This window comes from Symsagittifera roscoffensis, chromosome 5 (genome assembly GCF_963678635.1).
Source record: "Symsagittifera roscoffensis chromosome 5, txSymRosc1.1, whole genome shotgun sequence".
Lineage (NCBI taxonomy): Eukaryota > Metazoa > Xenacoelomorpha > Acoela > Convolutidae > Symsagittifera > Symsagittifera roscoffensis.
The window spans coordinates 13014763-13040810 of record NC_087066.1 but is presented as its reverse complement, the minus strand read 5'-3'; the positions used below and the strand labels follow the sequence as shown (position 1 = coordinate 13040810).

At 33.0% G+C, this 26048-nt stretch overlaps 1 protein-coding gene across 2 annotated transcripts in view; it reads right to left on the bottom strand.

The window, feature by feature from the left end:
* LOC134845688 (gamma-aminobutyric acid receptor subunit beta-like) overlaps positions 1-26048 on the bottom strand; it is a 91328-nt gene that overhangs the window by 4454 nt on the left and 60826 nt on the right. For both annotated transcript variants that reach the window (XM_063862731.1, XM_063862732.1), the window contains exons 6-7: positions 2404-2611; positions 754-1087 (exon numbers count right to left, since the gene is read on the bottom strand). In XM_063862731.1, the coding sequence (XP_063718801.1) occupies positions 754-1087; positions 2404-2611 (542 nt within the window). The remainder of the gene's footprint in view (positions 1-753; positions 1088-2403; positions 2612-26048) is intronic.

Below are 26048 nucleotides of genomic sequence, written 5' to 3'. Positions count from 1 at the left end.
GAGTATCCGAAAGTTCATTCAAGGATAAAAATAAGCATACGGTACCTGTGAAAACATAATTAACTCACATAATGACACCTCCCCCCAGGAGAGGGTTCAAAAGGATTTATGCGGTTAAAATGACTCAAACAAAATGTAGTCAGAACTTTGTACGGAATGCTTAGCAATTCGATCAGGTGATTAAGGTGGGGGGGGGGGCTTTCTTTTCGGGGATTCGACCTCCTGACGACCCAAAGGGGTCCCTTTTTGGTTTTATTTTCAGACATCAATTTTTGGCTGACCGATCTTAAACGTTTTCTAGCATTGACGGGCGAGGGCGCGCCGAAAAATTCATGATTTTTTTTGGCTGTTTTTTTTTTGAAAATTTGCCTACGTAGCAGAAAATCTAGATCAAAATAGGGTCTTTATTGTGATTTGGTAGAGTTTGGAAAATCAAATTGCTTGACTTAAAAAAAAAATGAGAAAAAGACTGACATAATACGCCGACATAATTCGCAGAATCTTTTTTCAATATCTTCATCCATCTACCGATTCTATGTGTATTACTAATAATAAAAACTAGTAATTATAATTAATAAACAACGTTTTTGATTGTAAGGTGACTTAATGGGGGACTTGTATAAGTCGATCCATAATGCGAGGATCCTCAATTTTGTATTTGCTTCAGTCCCCACAGTAGAATTTAGAACCGAAAAAATCCGAGATCCGTGAGCAAAAACTATTTAAATGCTCAATGAAATTTTGAAAAATTACCATCTGATGAACGACAGTATTGCAATAGGTCATCGTATCCCCCTCGCCGCCACCCATGGACCCCTTGGACATCTTCTTGGGCCTAATCAACCCACTCAACCTCCCCATCTTGTTGTTATTATTGTTCCTGCCCCCCTCACGGGGACTCTCCGTGGGCATCTTGGCGTTCATCATGCGCATGCGTTCCCTCGTGTTCTGTAGCCATGACTTCCCGATAGATTTGACGGGGGGCTCGTACGACACCAGGGCGAACTCGATGAGACTGGCGAAGACATAGAAGAAGTTCACGATCAGATAGAGGTCGACCAGCTTCAGATCGGCAATTCCCGGAAATCTAAATGAAATTATGCAACGTATACCAAAATCTTGAAGCCCAAAAAGAGAGCCAATATAGTTTTTGTATGTATAATTTGATTATAGGCTAGCGTTTGGAAAATTGAAATACACAAAATTATTTTCAAAATTAGCCGTCAACCCGCACCGGAGTTCCATGGATAATAATCAATTATATTGAATTTTCGTGGTCTGTCTCAATAAATTTCGATAATAATCGATTATAATCGATTAAAAATGGATTATAATGAAACTGTTTTTCTAATCAATAAAATCCGAATATAATCGATTATAATCGATTATTTTTGAAATAAAATGAAACTTGTTTTCGAGGCAAAATAATCCATTTTTAATCGATTATAATCGATTATAATGGAGTTTTTCGAGGGGTTATTCTTGAAATTTACAATTTTGTTCAAAATTATATCATATCCTGTTTAGTGCAGTTGCTACTAATTACGTTTCATAAAATGTTACATTTCAGAATAAAATTTAACGCCCCCCCCCCCCCAGTTTACCGCACCCACCCCCCCCCCCCTAGTTTACCGCTTACCGCCCCCCCCCCCCACCAGTTAAGCATCCAATTTACTACCCCCACCAGTTTACTAACCCCCCCCCCCCCCTCCCGCTTACCCCCCCTCCCACCAGTTTACCCGAATTTATTTACCCAACCCCCCCCAGCTTCCCCTCCCCCCAGTTTACCCTACCCCTTTAGCTGAGGGGGCAAGGGGATGACGTTGAGACATGCCATGTAGTAAAAGACATGGCATAAATTCTGCAAATTTCTTGCAAAATTTGCAATATTTTGCAAAAATAATCGAATTTAGTTCTAAAAATGAAATGGATTATAATGGATTATAAAGGATTTTTTTTTTCAAAATAATCGATTATAATGGATTATTTTGGCAAAAAAATCGATTTCAGTGACAAAAATCATGGATTATAATCGATTATAATGGATTGTAATGGATTTTTATTTTTCAAAAAAATCGATTTTAATGACCAAATAATCGATTACGTGGTCTAAATTTGCCATAATAATGGATTTTAATGGATTATAATGGATTATAATGGATTATAATTTGAACATTTTATACAACATTTTTCCATTATAATCAATTATTATCCATGGAACTCCGGTGCGGGAAAGTTTAAAAAAAAAAAAATTTATCTTCATATTTTGCGCTTCATTCCACAGTGCTTTTCCACCCAAGTCCGTTGTTAATGTTGTATTTCTATTTTTTTGATATTTTAAATTACTTAATTTTTTTATTCATTCACAGTTTGAGAACTCTCTAGAAGATTTGCATCTCTTACTGATTGGCAGCCCCAGTGATGAGTGTGATCTGTGCGAGAATAGTGGTGATTGTGAGCGATGCTCTGGCGGGCACTGCTCTCTTGTCGATCCAGAACCCCACCCAGGATAGCACAACCAGGGAGATGGAGGGCAAGTAGATGGTGATCAGGTAGATGCTCAACTTGCGCCTCAGTTCGATTGTCAAACACAGGGTCACGTAAGGGTAGTCTGAAACAACAACGCCGATCTCACGAAATTTATAATGTCGGAAACAAAGTTAGAAAAGAAACAAAGCAACTTTTCCAAAATTTAGACCCAGTTCAAATCACAAAATAAAACAATTTGAACTGTTGAGCAGATAAAAATATTTGAGCTGAGATTTGAATAAGGTTTTGAACAAAAACTTGCTTCGCCAAAAATAAGATCCAGTTTTTCTTTTATTATAGCCATCTTCACTTATGTACCTTCGCTGATATATCTCTTATTATAACCAGTTTCAAATAAACCTAATGAAAAAAAAATCAATATTTTATGCCGGTGTTTTCGAAAAAATTTTGACAATTTTGTTGACCTTTTTTTTAGTTCGACCAATTAGATTTTCCGAGCACCCCCCAAGCACTAAAAAGATCCTGTTTTGGCCAAAATTTCTGTGTCGTAGGCAAAATTGTGAAAAAACAGGCCAAAAAAAAACGTTTTTAAACGGGGAATTTTTGGGTCGGCAGGGGGACGAAACCCTGAGGGAGGGACGCCCGCTCCCCTCCCATCCTAAATCCGCCTCTGATTTTATGGGTGACTTTTGGGGTGTTTTTTTCCAGACAAATATTTGCTAGTTAACTAGCCATTTTTGGCGGTTTACTTATATCAACTGAAAGCTATTGATGTCCTGAGCTCAAATTTAGAAGATGTTCAACTTTTGGTCCATTTTGGTAAAGTTAAGGTGGTTTGTAATTTGTCAGATTGGATCATTTGGGGCAACCGATGCGCGATATATTTCTTTCTATTAAACAGTGGCGGTGATTCAATCCAGCCCGACAATTCTTCCAGTTTGATTGGAGACAAGCTTTAAGAGTTACGTTGCTGGATATATCTTACATCTTTTTGTGTTTTACAAAGCATTTTACATTGCAAGGAACTTATTTATCTGAGAAAGTGTTTTTTTCAGTTGTTTTTGAAATTTTTCAACTTTTATTTTTTCTTATTTTAATTTTTATTACTCAGTTTTTTTTTAAAAAAATTTTAATTAATGATTTTTCGAAGTCGAAGCATTCAAGAGGCAGTCGAAGCATTCAAAGCTGTATCCTGATACTAGTAGTTTTGTTTTATTTGGCTCCGATAGTTATTTAAGGTGAAAATGTGTATGTGTGTCCGAAACGTGTTTGGAAAACAAATCTGTCAAAGAATTTTTGAAATAATGCTTCAACGACTATATCTTTTAACAACGACAGAGAGAATCAAAAACAAGTGCACTTCAAGTTTTCATTTATCAACAGAAAGCAAACTAGATTAAAATGTCTCAAAAAAATTACTTCGGCTGCAGATTATTTTGAAGAACTTTGCCTCACAAAAGTACAGTAAACTGGGTAAACTGTGATAATCACAGCTGGTATAGAAGCGCAAAGCCCTAAATGTTTCGACTGCCCTTGAATTGGTATCGGAAAAACTTGGTTAAAACTGTTGAAACAACCACAAGTTTTGAGCAATATCAAATATCAAAATGAGTCACATGAAGTGAGAATGAACATTTTGTGTGCTTCATTTGTATTTGGAACAATTATTTTTTGCGAGACTATATGCCACCCAGGCGTTAAGTTTTCAACGTCATCAAAAAATTATCAAAGCGTTCATAACTTAATTCAGAGCTTGGCCAAATTGACATTTTTCAAAATCCCACAATTTAGCAAAACAATCGAGCAAAACTCTCGGGAGTCAAAATTTTCAATGATTGGGCTATGATTTTTGTTAAAGATTATGATTGTGATCGCCGAAGTTTGATTAATAAAAAAACACTGCTAGCCTAAAAACTCAGCACTTTATTCGAAAGCCAAAACAACAAAATTTGTCGTATATCAAGGCAAAATTTATATCAAGGCAACTTTATTTTCTGCATTTTTAGCTAATTACAAAGATTAAAGTTATCAAACAATTTTTTATAAAACTTCATTCCCCGTACGCTATTTAAAGTAAATTAGCGTCTTATGTCCTAAAATTAAGACCAAAAGGCAGTTCAGTTTGGATTCATTTAATGTGCCGCTTACGCTTGTTAGAAGAACCCAGTATATCCCGCTTTAATTATCCCAGTTTGGTCAAAATAGCAATTTAGATATTTTTTGGTTAACAAATTAATGGCCACAAGTGAGTGGTTGTTTTTTTAGAAAGAAAAATTAGCTCCCTGCAGTAATTATTTTGAGATGGTACAAACAGTGTCAGTCAAAAACGCTTATAACGTGATAATCCGTCGATTGAAAAAGCACCCTAATTATAGGGCAAGTATTATGGTTTCTAACTAGAACCCAACAATTATTTACCGAAAAAAATATACCACACTTTTGCCTCAAAATTGCATTATCTATATCTGTATTACCTACAGTATCAAAAAATAGTATGTTAGGCTTAATGATTCTGACTATGAGAAGTATCGAGAAAAAACTTAACACTAGTATTTTTTCCGAATTGAATATATTATAACCAAAATCTGAAAAACTGTACATGCATTGAGCCGAACTATTCAAGATTATGTATTTTTGGCTGGCTAACTTTCTAAGAGTTGGTCTGGTTCTCAAATTACACGATTGGCAAAAAACGACCCTAAAATGAAGAAACTAAAGAAAATGATTTTTTTTGTAGATTTTTTAATGAATATGGTCAGAATATTCTGTGCTACTTGCACAGCAACACCCTATCCTTGTTAAAACGTGCTTTCAGTTTAAACATTTATATGTATGGTGTCCCAATATATCCTAAAACTTCAAATACATTTCAAAGCGTTCACTCAATTCTTCTAATTTTGTATCAGTCAATTCACTCAATTCTTCTAATTTCTCTGGATCTAAAATTTGGCTTATCATTGTAGCAATTTTGCTGTTTTAGGCTTGATTTTAGGCTGCAGAAACACTACTCAGCTTTTTTTAGTTTATGTTTGCGAGTTTTTGGCTGTATTTAGATTTGATCTTATTTCCTTTAGACAAAAATGTCAGTGTAATATTATCCTAGAAATGAATTTAATTCAGTAGCATATTGTTGAGTTCTGATAGAAAAATTTAATTTTTTCGGATAAAAAAAACGTTTGAATCGATAAAAGGTCACAAGTAAGCGCCGGGCTTAAGGAAGATATTACAATTTGATCCGCCTTTTCTGTAGTTTGCATTTAAATAAGGCATCTAATTATCTGCAAGTAAAACCGTCTGCGATTGAACGTCGAAGATACTTGATTTTCTCTCGGGCTAAAAATCCCCCAGTTAAGAAGCAATCTCCATAAAATGTCACCGGCTAAAGGGATCATAACGTTCTCCTAAAAAGGTCCTTCTAAAAGACCGCAAGCGGTTATCGGGCAGCTTTCTCCCTACACTAATACATGCACTTAATTGAACTAATCACATTCGTTTCAGTGCCCGGGTAAAAATTATCTTGGGCATTCAAAATGAACATAAAAAGGCAGCCTTTTCCGAATCGAAAGTCAGTTTGAGTGACTTGCGACTTCCCACTGTTCGAATTTTTGACATCTACCCTAATTGAATTTCAACCCTAATTATTTTACTCTAAAAGAGCAGCTAAAATTACAAATTTACCATATTTTTTCAGAAAAAAAGCCTAATGGATATCTGATATAATAAGTTTTAGCCCATTTTGCTAATTAAATTTAAATTCAAGAGCATACTCAAAACTGTTAAATTTTTTTAAGAGGCAGACTAAATTCGTTTACAGGCTTTTTTATAGCTTCCTGAAAAATAATTTATTATAAAATTATTGTAATCCAGGATTATGCTAAAGGATTATAGGAAATTGAATTTATCAACACCCCAACTTTCTCGGCCAACTTTCAGAAATGTTCCTACCAAAACAAATATAATGATTGAAGCCAAATTGTATCCCTATTTAAATCAAAACTATTCTCATTTTTTGCAGCTGCGAACAAAATCAATTAATCGTAATAGTTCTTCAGTTGATTCGTTTTAAGATCCATTTGCTCAAGCCGTACAAAACAAATACTTTTTGAAATGAACTAGAATTTAGAAAGTGTGGTTGAATCATCAGCCATCAATTGTCTCAAACAGACTCGCCGATGATTTTTGCGGAAGGGGGGTTGCTCTGAAGGATGGCGGATTTTTGGAAAGTGACCAGTTTTTCGTCGGTCTGATAACGCACCACGTAAAATTTCTAGACGCAAAAAAAAACCTTGAGTCGCAGAAAAAAAAGAGTTTTGCTCAAAAAACCAACTCAATCTGGAATGTGGGGCGATAAAAGCAACGGACTGTAAGCTTAGACAGGCTGAAAAGCTTGTTATAGATCCTATGCTAACCGCGGAGAAACCACAATTATTAATTTAAGATTTCCGAAGAAATACTAGAAGACCCTATCTTCAAAAAAAGTTCTTCGTGAAATCTTTTTGAAAAATTGGCAAAAATTCACTCTATCCTCCCGTACAGTAACGATATTTCGTTCGTGGCCAGTTCAGATAAGATTTTAATCAAAAAAATTGTAAAAACTTTCAACTGGGCCAAAGTGGACGTCATGAAATAACTTCAGAAAGTGGACCCGGTTTCTTGTCTATACAAAAATGTCCTTGTAAAATGGATTTTACAGAAAATATCCCAATTTGACTATTTTGTTGAGCATTAATTTAAAGCGGCACCATGGAAAAGCAACCAAAGAATAATCACAGGACCAGGAGTTACGGAGCAAAAGCTCATTCCGTTGTTTTTGAACTGAACTGAGAATGAAAGAGGCAGCCACATGTGTTTCAAATTGAATACATTTGTCATTTTTGTTTTTTCAGGAAATTGAAAATGAAATTTCGTAATTCGGTTGTCATCAGATGGGAACAAAAAAGGCTAAGAGAGGAAATTGAAATTGATATAGCTCCGGGCATAGATGTTCTTTTGTACCGCACCCTTCGATGTTTTAATTGATTTTGAAGTGAAGAGTTCACTTGAACTAATGAAAAAAGTCACCGCCAGTGTATCAAACTAAGCTTTTAGAGCAAACTAAGCCAGTTGAAGCTTGAAATTCTGTCCACGTCAAAAGCTACCGAATAAACTGCGGCTCATTTTAAGTGAGAAACCCCCGAGGCTTAAGAAAATGCAGTCTGAAATTGCTGCTCCCTTGCGTTTTATTGATCAACTTGGTTTTATTGTTCTTTCGCGCTCAAAGAGTGTTTTTTTCTTCACGCAACTCTAGGTACTTTTAAAGAATGATGGAGAGGATTGTGCATGGTATCATTTTAAAATCCTTGAAATGATATATTGCATTTCAAAACGATATTAAATCCAAACTGGAATATGAAAGGAAAAGGAAGTTGTTAGAAAGAAAATTACGGGGCCAAATTGTGTAATTTGTGAACTGCAAGTGGATTCTGCAACTGGCCGAAAACAGATTAATCGCGGAATCCACATTATGGCTAGTAATTATTTGCTGTTTTGGATTGCAGGAACAAATAGCTAAAACACTGTACTCTCAAAATCGCTCCCAAAACAGGCAAATTTGCGGAGTCTGCAACAAATTTTGCAGAATTTGGAATAGTTTGTGGAATCCATTAAAATATATAATCATTAAATTAAAAAAAAATTAATTTTGCCGCATCCGCCTACGTTGGCGAAATCAGTTTACAGTTTGTAGAACCCACCTACATCACTACATAAAGCGCTACAGTTTTGCAGAACTCGTTTACCATTTGGGGAATGTGCTAGCATTTTGAAATCTGGAACAACTAGCTATATTCCCTCGTTGCGGACGGAATCCGCGGCAAAACTAATGTAATGACAAGTTATACGTTGCAAAAATTTGAGCTCAAAATCCACAAAAATTGTGTAAGTGAAATCCACTTACATCTTGGAACATGTTTAAAAATTATTCTCTGGATTCAACTGACCTACCATTGCTAAACTGTACGCCTATTCATTGGAACATTTGGCCTCCCTTGTTGAAGTTGGTGGATTGCTTTTTATTGTCAAATTTTCTGTGCTAGTCTTTCTTTATTTATTCAATAAACCATTTCAAATGTTTATTTTTCTGATGTTCACTTTAATCCTTTCGGCACTTTAAAAAAAATCTTTCTTTTTTTTCATTTTCCACTAGCTCAAAATTATACTTGATTTTTGAATTTTTTTTTCAATATGTGTCTAGTTTTTTCAATTCTCCTAATACTGTACTATAATAAGCAATACCTTTTGGGTGTTTCTTTACGCAAACTAATTTAGTTTTTATGAACTTTGAGTTACACAGATGAGCATCCCAGATAACTGAATTTTTCTAAATATGATGTGAACTTTGCGCCAATTGAGCTGGCTAAATCAGACAAAAGTTCACAATAGAAATTAATAAAGACGAGATCATGTTTATGGAAAGAAGGAAAACGTGTAACGATTTACTTTTCAACTCCGATAATTCTTGTCTAGCAATCGCCACTGATAGTTTTGCTGGCGTATTTATTTGATATCATATGCTACTATTTTTTAAACTCTGAATGTTTACATGCATTGATTTGCTGTTTGATGCAGAAAACTTTTGACTTTAAACCAATGAACATCAAAAAAAGGCTAAGAAAACATTTTTTTTTGAAAGCAGAATTGAATCAACCACTAAAGTTGTTGGAATCAGCCAGTGTTGGGTTTTTCAATATCTGTTTTGCAAGTTTTGGGAGTGTGTTATCCGAACTTAGTATCAATTCAATGTCATTGACTACCACAGAGTTTTCAATTAAAAAATTGAAAACATATAATCAAGAGGAGTTAATTGAAGCAACTTGTACCTCAACAAACAACTATAGCTTGCTATGACTAAAATTTTTATTTTTTTTAAAAAACTCAAAATTAATAAGTGACGATTTACTTGAAATTACAGAAAATTTTTGTTTCAGATTGTTAGAGTTATGCCGGATGCTCATAAAGATCATAAGTTGTCCCACTTCAGATTGAAGGCAGGAAAATTGCCCGCAAAGCTTTAGATCCTAAATTTCAGAACCTTGAGTAAAATTTGAAATGCTTTATACACAATCGCCATAAGCACTTAATTGAAAAAAAATGACTTGCTGCCACACACACAGTGCGGTCTCAGGGATAAACGATGCACAGTGGAACCAATTGTACCGCTCATGATGGAAAACTAATACGAAACAAAAAGTCTTTCAAATACAGTTAGACAACAGTTTTTTTGAAGATTTATTGATTCGAAATTCAGCTTGGAAACGGTATACGGCGAAATTTTTCTGGTGACAATTTTTTTTCTGAAGGCACCCTACACCCTCCTTTAGCAAACCCACAACGCCTTTGAAACACTTTAAAACTTAGGGCCATAAATCTACAGTCCGCAAAATTTTCTTTTAAGTCGCAAATATCAATTTGCGTATAAACCACTGAGAACCAAAAGTAAAAGTACAACTACATTGTTTCATTTTCGCTGCTTCACAAGAAAAGAGTTTACAAACAAATAGATAAATAATCGTTAAATAAGTCTCCAGGGCCAATGGAATGGGAATAAAAACTTTTTGCCTCTAACAAGGTAAGCTTGTAATCTAAACACACCTCCAGCTCGCAGAAAAAGGAAAGTATAATGTAAAACCAGTCTCCATCGTTCCTTTAAAAAAGCACATACAACACCTGTCTTCGAAAAAGATGAAGAGATTGCATCAAATAAAAAGCTCACTCATCTGACAAAAACGCTCCAAATGTTTTCGAACGTTTGTGCTTTCGAATTAAATTAAGAAATATCTCGAACAAAATTCGCTTTTGAGTATGCATTTTTAGATCTTTCCAAACTTTTGAGCTCCATGTCTCATGGAGTTTACTTAGAAAAAATGAAATGTATGGTTTTTCCTATAAGACATCAATCAAGTCTCTTAGAGGAAGCCGTCAGCAATAGGTTGAACTGCAATAGGAATCTTTTATTTGACTAGAAATCGATTAGTTATGGTTTACAAAAAGTTTCCGTTTTGGAACCATTGGTTTTCTTTCTTCATGTAAATGCTTTTCAACACCAAATCAAAAAGCAACATCGGTTTAGTGCAATTTGCTGATGATACAAGTATCTTTTCTACAAACACCCAATAAGTGGCCTAAAAATATCAATGCTACAAAAGCTAGGAAAGTTAATTTAAGATTTAAATGAATGCAAACTTGCTCTGAATGTTGATAAAACAGAGTTTATTATCCTTGAGGAAAAAATTTTTCTAGAAAAAATTGTTTATAGAGAAGAAACAGTTTCTGCTAACGAACATGTCAGGTCACTTGGAGTGTTAGTGGACAAACATTTTACATTTTTAGCTGAACTGAAGAAGTAATTAACGAACATGGTTGTTGCATTTATGTCAAAATACTGCGTGCGACATATTGTTCCAATCGAAACAAGATATATGCATTTCAGAACATTAAGTTTGTCAAATTTAACTTTCAGCTAGCTTTTTTTCAAAATCTATCTATGTATCAAATTTACAGACTAAAAAGACGAATTAACTGGGGAGTCAATCTGCGCAGAAATTACAATCACGCACGGGATCTCTTTTTCAAGTCTATAATTTTCAATTCCAGCCGAACTATTCAATACAGCAAATGTTGTAGTCAAATATTCGATGTGGCGAAAAAAATGACAAATGAAATTTATAGGCAGTTTCTTTATAGCAGTTTACCTGTAAAACGAACGCAGAAAACAAATTTAAAAAATATAGATACCTAAAAAGAAATCGGGGAAAAAAGTTTAATCTAAGCAAAAATTAAAATTTGAGTTTCAAAAATTGTTGATAGAAATACACAAAAATTTTTATGTACTTTGATATATCTATTAGTTTTTTTCAAGATCATTGTTGTATCTAATATCAATATTGTTTCATTCATAGTATTCAAGATGTGTTTGTGTGTTTACATGCCGCTGTAGTTGTTGATTTTTATTTAATTGTAATGTTTTCAATTTGTAGCAGCATGCATGTTTAACCAAAAGGGTTATTTTGAATTTACATGTTTGTGAAAAAAATTAAAGGATTTGTTCTAGACGTGTTTTGGCGACCAACCATTTCCTCTCTAACGAAACCTACGCCGCCTTAGAAGAGTTAGAAAATTGTTCAAACTAGCCAAATAAATCAGATGGCAACCTAAATCATTCAAAACTGGAAAAAAATTTGATTTTTATGGCCCTTTTTTCATTTAGTAGTAGACGCCTTCGATGTAAAAAAACTGATTGGCAATTAAAAATGCAACACAAACTCAAAACTGATAAAATGTGAAAATTTGCAATTTTGCAAAAATTTGAAAATTGATTTAACTCCGTTTTAATCCCTTCCTTCGTTTTAATCCCTCTGAAAACAAATCTGGTTTAATCGCTCTCAAATCAGTTTTTTAAACTGGGCTTAAGATCAATTTAAATCGATTTCAAGTTGATTCGAATCAATCTTAATCTTTTCTTTTTAATTATCCACTTTAATGCTGAAATTGATCTCAATTTAATCTAAATACTTTTTGCATGCTAAAATCAATCTTAAACCATTTTTGTCAGTGCGGGTAGGTAGAAAACAGAAAAATCCGCCATTTTTTGAGCACATTCAACAAAACTTTGTATGTTATCCTCGTAAAAGTATATGAACAGAAATTATTCATACTTTTTTTTAATATTCTTCTTCAGTTCATTTGTTTTTATTGCCTGCAGTGACCAAATTTAGCAGAATTTGCATGCCGGGGATGAAACAAGCGTGATAGCTCTATTGGCATTTTAGTCACTTTTATGATAGAAATATGTCACCTGAGGCGTCTTTGAACACCACTCAATTCTACTGAAATATACTTATATATTCTTATTTATATACATATTGCATAAATTTTAAATATGCTTTCTAAGTATTTTAAGAAACATTCTCTTTCTGGTTCAGAGTCAACAAAAAATTCTAGAAAATAATAGTGGCATTGGGTTTCTGGCTTATCAGTTGATGCATTAGTTATAAAAAACTGATCCACAAGGATTATGAAAAAACACGTTTTTTTGCCAAGGAAGCGCTAAATGAGGTTTCGTGGTTGTTTTCATTCTCATGTTATAATAAACCTAATCGGTCGTTATACTCTCTCGATGAAGAGCAAAAAATTTAAACCAATCTTTCTTAGTACTGAAAACCTTTTAATTTTGTTTGAATATCCAGTAAAAGTTTCAAAATGATATATCATATGACCCATTTTGGTGAACTTTGGGTTCCCAATTTATTAAATCTGCGCCTTTCAATTCCCTATTTCTTAAATCCCCTAGTTAAACTCCAGAAATAGATAACCCCGCAAATTTTAATGATCAGAATCAAATTGGCCGACTATCAAATGAACTTAAAACTAATCCGACTGGCACGATCCAAATTAGTGGCAAAAAAAAGTTAAATTTTTCCAAAATTGAACGTGATCAGGAAAAAATTTTCACCGTTATTAGATGAATGGACTGAATTAAAAAAAAAGAAATGACCAAAACACGAATATAATATAAGTTTAATCAAATAAAATTATTTGTCAAGCAAAATTTTAATAAATTTTTTGAACTGTCAAAAAAATGTAACTTTTAGGAACCGTCGTCATACAATGTAATGTCTAAAGTATTGCCCGCCCCTATTTCTAGCCTAGCAACCCGCTAAAGGTGCAATCATTCTTGTGTGTTTTAAATTTCCGTGGGGCTGCGAGGAGACGTCTATTCTTTAAAAATTATTTAAAAAAAACTTTACTTACAGAACAAATTAACGAACATTTAAATTAGGTTCGCCATAGTGCGAAAGAATTGCTAATCAGTTCTTTATTTTAAACATGTCTGATTTTCCCCATGTTTTTGTTTAGGACCCGATAGTTTTCTTTTTTATTATATAGTACCCATTCGAGGTGTCTTTTTGAACGCAGACGTCTTTTTGCAAATTCGCTATTATTTTCGATATCTTTGGATGCGAATCTCTGAATTTTGACTGTTTCTAAACTGCCATCATTTACTTGTGTTGTTCTGGACAAACCGGATGATGCCGTGACTCTTTGATTCCAGAGTGAAAATAGTATTAGGACTTTTCTATTCACGAGGTGTTTTTTTTGTTACTGGATCCGAGAAATGGGTTGTTAGAGTTGGCCTTTTTTCCGATTCTTTTATAGTGCGATTGCTCAGGAATTGAATTTTTTTTCACTACGTTTCGAAATGAACTTTCTATTGTTTCGACTTTTCAAAAGCCAATGAGGGTAACAGTTCCAAAGCTGAAAAAAAATTGTGGTATTTCTAAATAATTTTGCGAATTTTTCTTTAAAATGAAAGAATTTTTCAATCAACTTATAATCTGGGAGTTCTGCGATTTTTTCTAAAAGTTGATAGAGTTTTTCAATCAACTTATAATCTGGGAAGTTTTTCGAAGCGTTTAATTAGCGGCTTTATCAAAATGAAGCAAGTGTTCTCAGGTGTACTGTCGAGGGTTAGTGTTCTCAGGATTTCTGAAAAGTGGTGGTAATTGTTTCCTTTTGTTTGTTAACGATTATATGCAAGCGGGGGCTTTTTCTAAAAAAATATAGTGTATAGAGCGAAACTGACAAAAGCAATTTCGAGTGACATCCAAAGTTCCGATATTCAACCAAATGTTTATTTTTTCTTGCAGTTGTAGCATTATGGGATCACCAAACAAAATCAATGACTTGTGATTTCATTGTCATAACTAATAAACTGTTTGAACAGTTTGCGTATTTCGAACTTTCTGGTTGCTGTTGAGACTTGTAAAATTTGTTCTCGTTGCTTGTACATGCGTTGTGCACTTTGAAGTTTTTTTTTAAAGTTGATTGGGCTAGTTGAGTAGCAATGCCGTCTGCTGTGAACTGAAGTGCGGAAGGTGTTTCAACAGTTGGAGTATAATCAATGCTCAGATTCTTGATGCTCCTTGTTGCTCAGATCTTCGAAACTAAATAAAAATCAGGTTTTCCCGTACAAATTTCACGACTGCATTAACACACGTGACCTGTTTCTACTAGTCTTCGAGTGTCCTTGGGAGACCAGGTGATTTGGAAGACCGTTTTAAGCCTTATATTTCATTGAATGGGTTAACAGTGGTTCAAATGTAAGGCAGTATGACTCCTTATAAAATTCCTAACAGTCGTTTGTTAGGTTTAATCGGCGCCACATAGGTTGTTTTTTTTTAAATGCGTGAACGACATTTTATTTCCAAAACTAATCGATTGCTACTTTTGAGTGATTCAATGCATCGAAGGAGAAAAAATTGACTTACTTTGCATCAATTAATGTACTTAGTTAGAATATTATTAAAGTTATAAAAAGGTTTCAAATTCAGAAAAGTTTTTTGGTTTTGAAAAAGTAAATTGTTGTGGGTTTATCTTGTAACCAGTTGACAAATAGGGAAGGTAGCCCAGGGGGATTAAACAGAGCGGACTAGCAATTGAAGACTGCCGAATACAAAAATATTCTCGAAATCTTAATGTCCACTGTCAGATCGTATAAGGTTTTTGAACTCTCCGGATGTTTCGAAATTTCTGGTTGCTGATGAAGCTGGTCAAACTTTTTTTTCGTTGCTTGCGCATGCGATAGACAGATCAAACTAAGTTTTTTTTCAGTTGATAGAGCTGATTGAATTGCAATGAAATCTGTTATGTGCTTAATTGGGGTAGCAAACTTGATGGCTGGGCTAATGCGATTGTCCAGGTCTTTCATATTTCTCAAAAGCATTCGAGCATCAAGTCTCACAGTAAAGTTGTCATAATTATCATCACCACTCGTTCCATTAAAGTTTTTGCTATCAATTATTACTGTTCATCGATATTTTGAGTTTGATATTCTTAGCAGCTCCAGATTGTAGTGGTTTTGCTCTTAAGTGTAAGATGAATTTGATGGCCTGGTACCACTAGTATTTGTTTGTTTATAGAAAATAAGGTGAAATGAAAGGACGCTCTATTATCTATAGCTCATAGAATGATACAACAATGGTTCAAGTGTAAAGCATTATGATTTTTATGTAATCTACTGACGTTTTTTGTTGCACTCAATTAGCATCATGAGTGATTTTTGTATAAAAAAAAACATATGAACGAGGGATCATTCCTTAATCTTGTCAAATTTCAAATATTTTCAAAAAACAAAAAAAATCAAAACAATTGCATTGCTCTTTTCTTTTCTGTCTTCAATTAGTATATTCAAATATTCAATTTGTTGTTTTTGAAACGAGGTCAAATTTGTGTTGTGCTATCTTGTTACGGGGTGATAAAAGAAGGGGTGTAAGCATAGATGGTTAAATAGCGCGGGATCAAAAATTTGGCGCCAATTTCTTGTGCTACCAGATTTTGCGTTGAGAAAACTCAAAACTAAAAAATGCTAGAACACACATGAAGTCATAGTTCCTGCCCACTTTTGGGAGTCAGATTTAGAACTTTTTTTACTAAAAAATTCTAGGATTAAACAAGTGCGTGAAAGCGTTTTTTAACATTGTATACATGTTCTGTTTTTTGCTGAAATAAGCACCTGTTAAATTACAAGTAAATAAAGTGTTCTTGCGCAGTATTTACCTCGGATGGAAAAAAAGTTGTCAAGTTTTTCGAAACTGTAAAAAAAGTTTTAAATTTCATTTTGATAGACAAAGAAGCTTAGTAGGAAGAACTAATTGATAGCTTTTTTCCCTTTATTGGGAATAATTACTCGTTTTTCGTTTTGTTTTTGCTTTCAAATTTTGCATTTTGCTTTCGGAACTCAAAAACCAAAAATTTCTTTAATCTATAAAACCCTTTAGAACGCGTGACAGAAACATCAGAGTGAAATGGCAATCTGAGACTCACCATTGAAAATTAATTTCTGTTTTGAGCTTGTTCTTTCTAGGTCTTACTTAGCTTGTTTTTTGGCAGTTTTATGTTTATTGTACTACCGAGAAACAGAAAAAAAATCTCTGAATTTCGAGAAAAGGTTCCTTGCGACTTAATTGTTTTTGCAAAAATGTTGCGTCTGAACTACATTATAGACAAAAATTTTTTTTATTCATGCAAAAAAAAACTCATTTAGTTGATTGTTTGTGTGATAATAGAAGTATTTTGGCAGCACAAACGACAGGTAACGTTGTTTCTGTCATGTTCGAAATTTTTATTTGAAAATTTTTTATAGTTAATTCAAAATTTGCTTGTCATACAAATATAATTACTGAATATTGTATGAGTAACATTGAATTAATTTTAAAAAAATTGTTTTTTTTTATAAATCAATTTTTACACTTGTTTCAACTTATATGGATTCATAAAATTTTCATGTAAGGAAAGGGTATGAAAAGCGTTTTCGATCAATTTCATGTATGGATTTGTATGATATTTATTTTTAATTTCCGGAGGTCAGTCCGGGGCAATCAATTAAACGGAGTAGAAAGAGAACCATCTTAATGGTAAAATTTTTAGAGTTCGAGTTCCGCAAAACATTTGCAAAAATTTTTAACGAATTAAATTGGTGCAATTTGCTTTGTAAAACTTGGGCTCAAAATTGTACCCCGAAAACTGTCGTTTTTTTTTGGCCAATCAAAAAATACTCCAAACCTTGTGTTCAATTATGGCAAGACTAAATCGCTGCAAGCCTCTTATGTAGCCCAACAAAATTTGAGGAGGTATAAATTTCTCAATTTTGATTTAACATATTTACTTTCGTTTGCATGCCATAATATGTCACTTTTACTATATAAAAACCAATTTTTTAAATAAAAACAATTTAAAACTTTTTGCCCACGTTTTTTTCTAAATTTCGTTGTTCGTTGGGCTACCTAAGAGAACTGGAGTGATTTAGTTTTGACAGTAAAGGAACGAATAGGTTTGGAGTAATTTTTGACTGTCCAAAAAAGCCACAAATGATAGTTTTTAGGGTTCATTTTTGAAGTACATGGGGTAAACGCAAAAAAAAATTGTACCATTTTAATTCTGCGAAAAATTCAATTAATATTGGTCGTCATCATTTGTTTTAAATTAACTCAAATTGAGAAAACGCGTTTTATTTTTCAAGTTTCATTTCTTTTGTCCGGATAATTTAAATCAGCACTGTATACAATACAACAATAAAAAAAGAAGAAACTATTGCAATCACCGATACTCCTGCAGCTAATTTGATACCCATAAATTAGTTCATATTTCTTATAAGTATTAGCTTAAAATGAAGAGTATGAATATTTAGCTTAAAAGGCATAATTGTTAAGGATTTTTTAGCAGAATTTATAAAATTGCTTTGGTCAACCTATAAACAACTCCCACCCACGAATACCGAAAAAAAACATAATTTTTAGCATCACTTTCTGGTCGCATTGGTACACAGTGAAGCAATATAAAAATTCAATAATCTCATGGAAATATTTCAAAACTGATAAGCAAAGGCAAATAATTCAAAAATCCTGAGGCGAAAATGATGCCGACCTAATTCATTTACACATTTGCTAAGAGGTGTGGACTAAAAAAAGATATGGTAAAGAATTCTAACAAGATAAGTTGCATAACACAATACAAAATCTAAATCTTTGAGGTTAGTTGCGTGTGTAATGATGACATTGATATGTGATGGCTCTAATTCAAAAAATGACAGCTGCCATCATAATAGAAAGTCATGGAATCGAGCCAATTGTTATCAAACATGTCCTTGGATTTTTCAATTGACCCAGATTTTAAGACTGTTTAATCAATTTCAGCAAATGATTTTTTTTGCTTTTGTGTTCATGTTCACGGATACTTTTAGAAATACCTTATTTATATCAAACACCTGTGAGCATACTTCTGGAACCGAAAATGTACAAAATATATTAGGTACATGCGTTTTTTTAGTTTACTAACGACCCTGTACGTGTAAACCTTTAAAAGCAGCAGTCATTTTGCGCGGCATTATGCAAAAAAGGCACGCAAATGATCATTTTTAGGAAGCTCCCAAAGAAAAAAATGTCAAATGCGTCTGCATTTTCTACTTAGTTCTGAAAAATGGCTTTAAATTATAATTATAAAATAAAGCCATTTTTCAAGATGCTAATTTCAAGCTAATTTGTAAGTCCTTAAGGACCTACAAATTATCTTGAAAGTGGCACCACAAAAAACCAAAGTGAAATGGGCGGATTTAGGGGAAAAGACGTTCTCCCTTCTCATGGATTCGACCCTTTCGTCAACCAAAGGGTCCTCTTTGGTTTTATTTCATGACATCCATTTATGAAGAACAGAGTAGACATGACAAGGAGGGGGTACAAAAAAAACTCACGTGACATAGCTGAAAAAAAGGTAATGGCATAAGACATATCAGACAGCTAGTGAATCTTTAAAAGTGGGTTTATTAAGCGTAGTTGGAAAAAGCAACTTACCCTCAAATAATGCTTTGAAATAGTGATTACATTGCTGCACAAGTAGCACCAACAGAGCAATATATCTATACATTAAAAGTTGATTTAAAAAAATAGAAATGCATACGAGTTATTTAGATACATTTAAGCAGTAGCGATTGCCATTTCAAAGCTGTTTAATGTTTTTTTTTTTTTTCTATAAAGTTTTCCGGAAAAGTGAAATGCAGTAGTACGAAACAGTTTTCAAAACAAAGCTAAAAAACAAACCTGAAGTTTCAGAACTATGAAAAAATAAAAACGTTTACATCTTTATTGAAAGGCGAGATACAAAAAAGCTGCTTAGTAGTGCTTAAGAATGTGCCATGATCCTCAAACTCCATATACTTTTCAATTCCCTCCAAATTTCAAAGACTGCACCGAATTCAATTTAGGTTTTTACCTGAGTTAGGGCTCATATATTGAATTACATGTGATGTAGAGAAAACACTGCAAAAGAATCAAATAGAAAAGATTTCACGAGATTATTTCAACTTCATTTTCTGTCTGGTGAGCTTTTGAGAGGATTTATTTGAGATTTATTTGAGCCAAATATTGTAGACTTTTGTGATACTCGATACATGTAACTTTTTATTAGGAACATCTATAAAGTCAGCTTGATTATTTCAATAATCACAAATGGCTTCCACTGGATTAAAATAAATTAAAGGGTTTACTTCCTCGACCCCAGTAAAATTGGAAAAGTAAGGTTGAAAAGCATAGCTTTTAAAAAACTCCCTCAAATTTTAATTAGCAACAAGTTAAAACAAGACTGCTCGTATCAGGGCGAAGCCCTGAATGTTCCGACTGCCTTTTAAGGTTTATGGAGCAGTAATAACATTTAAAAATTAAATGTAAGAAAAAATAAAATGAAAATTTTTTTTTCTAAAATTTGAAATTTTTTATGAAAATCATACCCCCACACGCCATACAAAGTACAAAAGGATAGATTTTGCTCCTTGTAACAAACCAATTATGGCGAATATGCCTCTTTTAACCAATTTGGAACGATTTCTAAGACGGATTAACTCTCCGCTTACGCGTTAATAGCGCGAAATATATCGCGAGTTAATTGTCCCAAATTGGGCAAAATGGCAATCTTTAAACCCCCATAACTTTACAAAAAATAATCACAGGTAAAATATCTTTTCAAATTTGAGCTCAGGACAACGATACCTTTCGAATGATGTAAAAAAATCCGTCAAAAATGGCTAGTTAAAAAGTCGAAATTTGTCTGAATGTTCCGACTGCCTCTTAAGGTTTTATGGAGCAGTAATAACAAAGAAAAGTAAAAGTAAAAAAAAATTCTAAATTTTGAAATTGTCTTATTAGGAGAAATAGTTTTTGATCTATTCTGCCTGATGATATTTGATATATTTGAAATTGCCTTATAAGGAGAAATAGTTTTTGATATATTCTGCCTTAACAAAATAAAGTTTGTTTAATTGTCGAAATATTTTAAATTAATGCCAATTATTTTCTGAAAACTTTTCCCCAACGCGCTTTGATTAAGTAGAAAAACATGCAATCATTAGCGTTTAGCAAGGTATTATTCAGTCCAGGTAGTTTGCTTCAAGTCAGTTTCAACCCATTTATGAGCCGGATTGAATCGCCGTCTTAGCATAAGTAGAATATATCTCTAGAATTTTTAGATTAAACAAGACTGCTCGTATCAAGTCGAAGCCCTGATTGTTCCGACTGCCTTAATTTCTATGGAGCAGTAATGACATGAAAAAATTGAATATATAATAAAAATAGAACGAATTTTTTTTAATTGAGATTTTTTGTAGAAACAATCCACCACACGCCATATGAAGTACAAAGTGATAAAAAAATTTTCCTAGTAACAAATCATTTATACAAAAAAAAAATTTTTTCGACCAATTTGGAACGATTTCTAAGACGGATTAAATCTCCGCTTACGTGTTAATAGCGCGAATTATATCGCGCGTTATTTGTCCCAAATTGGTCAAAATGGCCAAAATGGCAATCTTTAAACCCCCATAACTTTACGAAAAATGATCACAGGTAAAATATATTTTCAAAATTAGGCTCAGGACAACAATAGCTTTCGAATGATATAAAAAAATTCCGTCAAAAATGGCTAGTTAAAAAGTCGAAATTTGTCTGAAGAAAAAAAAACCCATCCCGAGCACAAATATTCCGTTACTTTCGTATCGAAAGTCGGAACAATAAAATGAAAATTTTTTTCTAAAATTTGAAATTTTTTATAAAAATCATTCCCCCACACGCCAAATTAAGTAGAAAAAGGTAGATTTCGTTCCTTGTAACATATCAATTATGGCAAATAAGCTTCGTTCAGACAATTTGGAACGATTTCTAAGACGGATTAAATCTCCGCTTACGCGTTAATAGCGCGAATTATATCGCGCGTTATTTGTCCCAAATTGGTCAAAATGGCCAAAATGGCAATCTTTAAACCCCCATAACTTTACAAAAAATGATCACAGGTAAAATATATTTTCAAAATTAGGCTCAGGACAACAATAGTTTTCGAATGATATTAAAAAAATTCAGTCAAAAATGGCTAGTTAAAAAGTTGAAATTTGTCTGAAGAAAAAAAAACCCACCCCGAGCACAAATATTCCGTTACTTTCGTATCGAAAGTCGGAACAATAACCAGTTTTGACTAGAAGCTTGAGATGGTTTTAAAAATGAAACTTGAAATCTGAAATGAAAAAAAAAGATTGAAATTATATGATAAACAAGAATACTCTATGCCATCTGTCGGTTGTAATTAGTTCTTGATTGAATCTTTAATTAATAGAAAGAACTTGACAACAATGAAATTGTGGGTAGATTTTGTGGTTTTATAGAGACGTTAAAAACAAAAATCTCACCACCAGCAAAAGGAAACAAGATAGTAGACGAGTGATCTGATTGTTGCGAACGATATGAACGTTTATTGGGAGCATCTTAAGTGATTTCAAACGTATGTTTCTTTCATTTTTTTGGATTTGTATGGGGAGTTAATTGTCCCAAATTGGCCAAAATGGCAATCTTTAAACCCCCATAACTTTACAAAAAATAATCACAGGTAAAATATCTTTTCAAATTTGAGCTCAGGACAACGATACCTTTCGAATGATGTAAAAAAATCCGTCAAAAATGGCTAGTTAAAAAGTCGAAATTTGTCTGAATGTTCCGACTGCCTCTTAAAGTTTTATGGAGCAGTAATAACAAGGAAAAGTAAAAGTAAAAAAAAAATTCTAAATTTTGAAATTGCCTTATTAGGAGAAATAGTTTTTGATCTAATCTGCCTGATGATATTTGATATATTTGAAATTGCCTTATTAGGAGAAATAGTTTTTGATATATTCTGCCTTAACAAAATAAAGTTTGTTTAATTGTCAAAATATTTTAAATTAATGCCAATTATTTTCTGAAAACTTTTCCCCAACGCGCTTTGATTAAGAAGAAAAATATGCAATCATTAGCGTTTAGCAAGGTATTATTCAGTCCAGGTAGTTTGCTTCAAGTCAGTTTCAACCCATTTATGAGCCGGATTGAATCGCCGTCTTAGCATAAGAAGAATATATCTCTAGAATTTTTAGATTAAACAAGACTGCTCGTATCAAGTCGAAGCCCTGAATGTTCCGACTGCCTTAATTTCTATGGAGCAGTAATGACATGAAAAAATTGAATATATAATAAAAATAGAACGAATTTTTTTTTAATTGAGATTTTTTGTAGAAACAATCCCCCCACACGCCATATGAAGTACAAAGTGATAAAAAATTTTTCCTAGTAACAAATCATTTATACAAAAAAAATTTTTTTTCGACCAATTTGGAACGATTTCTAAGACGGATTAAATCTCCGCTTACGCGTTAATAGCGCGAATTATATCGCGCGTTATTTGTCCCAAATTGGTCAAAATGGCCAAAATGGCAATCTTTAAACCCCCATAACTTTACGAAAAATGATCACAGGTAAAATATATTTTCAAAATTAGGCTCAGGACAACAATAGCTTTCGAATGATATAATCTTTAATGATTGAATCTTTATTTAATAGAAAGAACTTGACAACAATGAAAATGTGGGTAGATTTTGTGGTTTTATAGAGACGTTAAAAACAAAAATCTCACCACCAGCAAAAGGAAACAAGATAGTAGACGAGTGATCTGATTGTTGCGAACGATATGAACGTTTATTGGGAGCATCTTAAGTGATTTCAAACGTATGTTTCTTTCATTTTTTTGGTTTTGTATGGGGAGAGCAATGTAGAGGGGGGACTGCTCAAAGTCTTTAAGCATTTCGCGGATCATCTTTCTGAACGTGCAATCACTAAGAAGAAGCCATAATGACCAATTTGAGTCTTTTAATGATCTGTCGATAGCTATTTGCTTTTATGAAAATTGGCTTCGAAGAAAAACCTATTAGAAACTTACAGCATTAAGGTTTTTGACAAAATAATTGCCAAAAATGGAATAAAACTGCGTGATGGAGGTTTAGCCTGCTTTGTGAGGTCCAAGTTAAAGCAATGCTAGAGGGTAGTCTGCGAAAATAACTCGAAAAGTTAGAAATCACTCATTTTAAGAAAAAGCCGATTGTAAAATTTTGCGCAGTATACAACTCTCCAAACAGCAGCTTTTCAGAAATTTTGGGCTATTTTGAAGTTTTATTATATTGGTTTTTAATTAAAAGCTGAAACGGTTGTTTGTGGAGACTTCAATTTTGATATAATACATCAATCAAAAAAGTCCCATGACAAAGTCTTACAAAATCAAACCTTTTTGAAATGCTATGATTTTGACATGATGAATCCGGAGTCTAAAAGCAAAACCGCGTATACTTCTTCATGCATTGTCGACATCTGATGCAAAATTGTATGCAAATTAAAACAATTTCAGTTATTTTTATTCATTATTAGCTGAGGTTTATTTTGAATCAACAAAATCTACTCAAAAATCTGAAAGACATGCACGCAACTCGAAATCACTGATTCTCAACAAATCGTTTCAAGTATTTGGTTCCTTTTTTATGGAACCGTTTTAACTATTATTGCTTCGGGGAGTAAACACAAATTTAACTAGTATCAAAATCTGTATCATGTTCTGTTGTTAGTTTTGTTCTAAAAGACACTATTAGTTAACATTTTGCAAACTATTTGGTCTACTTTTCCTATGCTAGACTTCGAGCAACAAAAAATGAAACGCCAGAAATTTTTAAGAAATCCGAACAACATATATAAATCTGAAATTTTCGTGATTCAAATCTCAATGATACCAGCAATAGTTATTCTATAAAAAACAAGTTTGATTGCAATAAAAGTGCCAAACAAGTAAATGACCACTTATTAGTTCGTCAATGAAATTTAGGAGACAAAAAAACGTAAAATAGAAGTAGGTTTGCAAAAAGTTGGAAATTTTATTGCAAGTTTTGGTGAAACAGTAATTTGCTCAATCAGGAAAAAGCTCCTGCAATAAAAATTTTTTCTCGTTATAAAAACTTTCTGCTTTTGAACCAAATGAAAAATGGAAGATTAATAAGTCAATAGATATTATAAAGGGAAAAAGTTCTATTGTTCTTGGTGAGCCAAATGGAAAATTGATAAAAGTTGCCGCACCAGTCACCCGACAAAATTTTTCGCACATTTTTGACAATTGCTTATGTTCATATAATTTTCTAATCAGTTACAAATTGCTAATATAATTTGCTTGTAGGAATTAAGGTTTGATCCAATAGATAGGCCTTAGGCCAATTAGTTTTTTATCTTCAACCAGCAAAGTTTTTGAAAAAGCTAAATGAAAAGAATGATGAAATTCTTTGAGAAAAAAGGTTTTTCAACTAACATTTAGTTTCAGAAAAATTTTTTTTACTGTTGTTAACACGATTATAATTGACCAAACTTTTTGACACTGTTGATCATTAAACTTTATTAACAAAACTGGCACGATTTGATTTTCTTGAAATAATTTTTGAAGTTTCTGAAGTTTTGTTTGAAAGATTGGACGTTATTTTTCACATCAATTAACCATGTAATTTCCAAAAACTTGTCATTGGGTCAACTGTTAACTGCGGAGTTCAGTAGTGGGCTCATTGCTCAAATGTTACAAACTTCTTGACCTTTTCACTTATGTTTTTTAGAGGATACAATTATTGTAGCATACACAAATTAGAATGTAGGGGCTTTCATTTTCGGGTTGATATAAAACAGAGAGAAATTACAAGTAGTCGGAGCGTTCCTCGATTAAAAAAAAATTGTTGAAGCATATTGATCATGTATGCAAAACACTGACAAAGTTCAATGGTGTAATCTATCGAGCAAGACTATTGTTTTCAAAGGCATCCCCCATTGTTTGCCTTAATGCTCACGCTAAATCCATTAAAATGATGAAGTTCTGTTTTATGGAGCTGTGTGTAAAACGTCTCCCATCAGAAATCACCTATTGCGAAAACGATTTGTAAGAATGATTTCTGAAAACCAGAAATGTTTTTCTCAGGAATACAACGTTGATACTGTTTTCAACGTTTTTCTTGAACGAATGTTTACAGAGTTGGTTCTACAGCAATTTGGAAAATTCCATTGTAAATATTTGGACTGTGTGATTCCTTCAAAAACAGGCAAAAGTTTTGATTCAAAGACAAGAGACTTCGGAATCTGAAAGCACTATGGACCAAAACTATACAGAAATCTTAAGGTTTTTCGCTCATTGAAGCGTACAATTTTTAGGCAAAGAATGATTTCTTCCCTGATAGTTCTTGACGGGGCAAGTTGATCAACTCGGTGTATACTTGAATCGCTTAAAAGAAACTTTATTGAAAGATAAGGAAACAATGCAATTTTTTTTTAATTTTGCACGTTCTGCTTGGAGTTTTTTTCCTTCTGAATTATTTTAAGCTTTTCCTAGGAGTTTACATTAATAGCAAATATGCTCATCGTAATAACCTTGTGCGGCGTTTTTTGTAAGGACTTCAATTACGATTGTTTAAAATAATGTTTCTTGGTTTTTGCTAAGAGTAAATCTATCTAAGAAAAAGTAACTTCAGCACAATATAACCATTTTTAAGTAAATTCAAATTTTTATCATATGAAAATTTTGATTCATTTTCACGGTTTTAGAGGTCTAAGGATGCTTAGATGACGTTATTTTTCGATTGCATTAACTGAGCTATCAGTTTTTCTACAACTCCA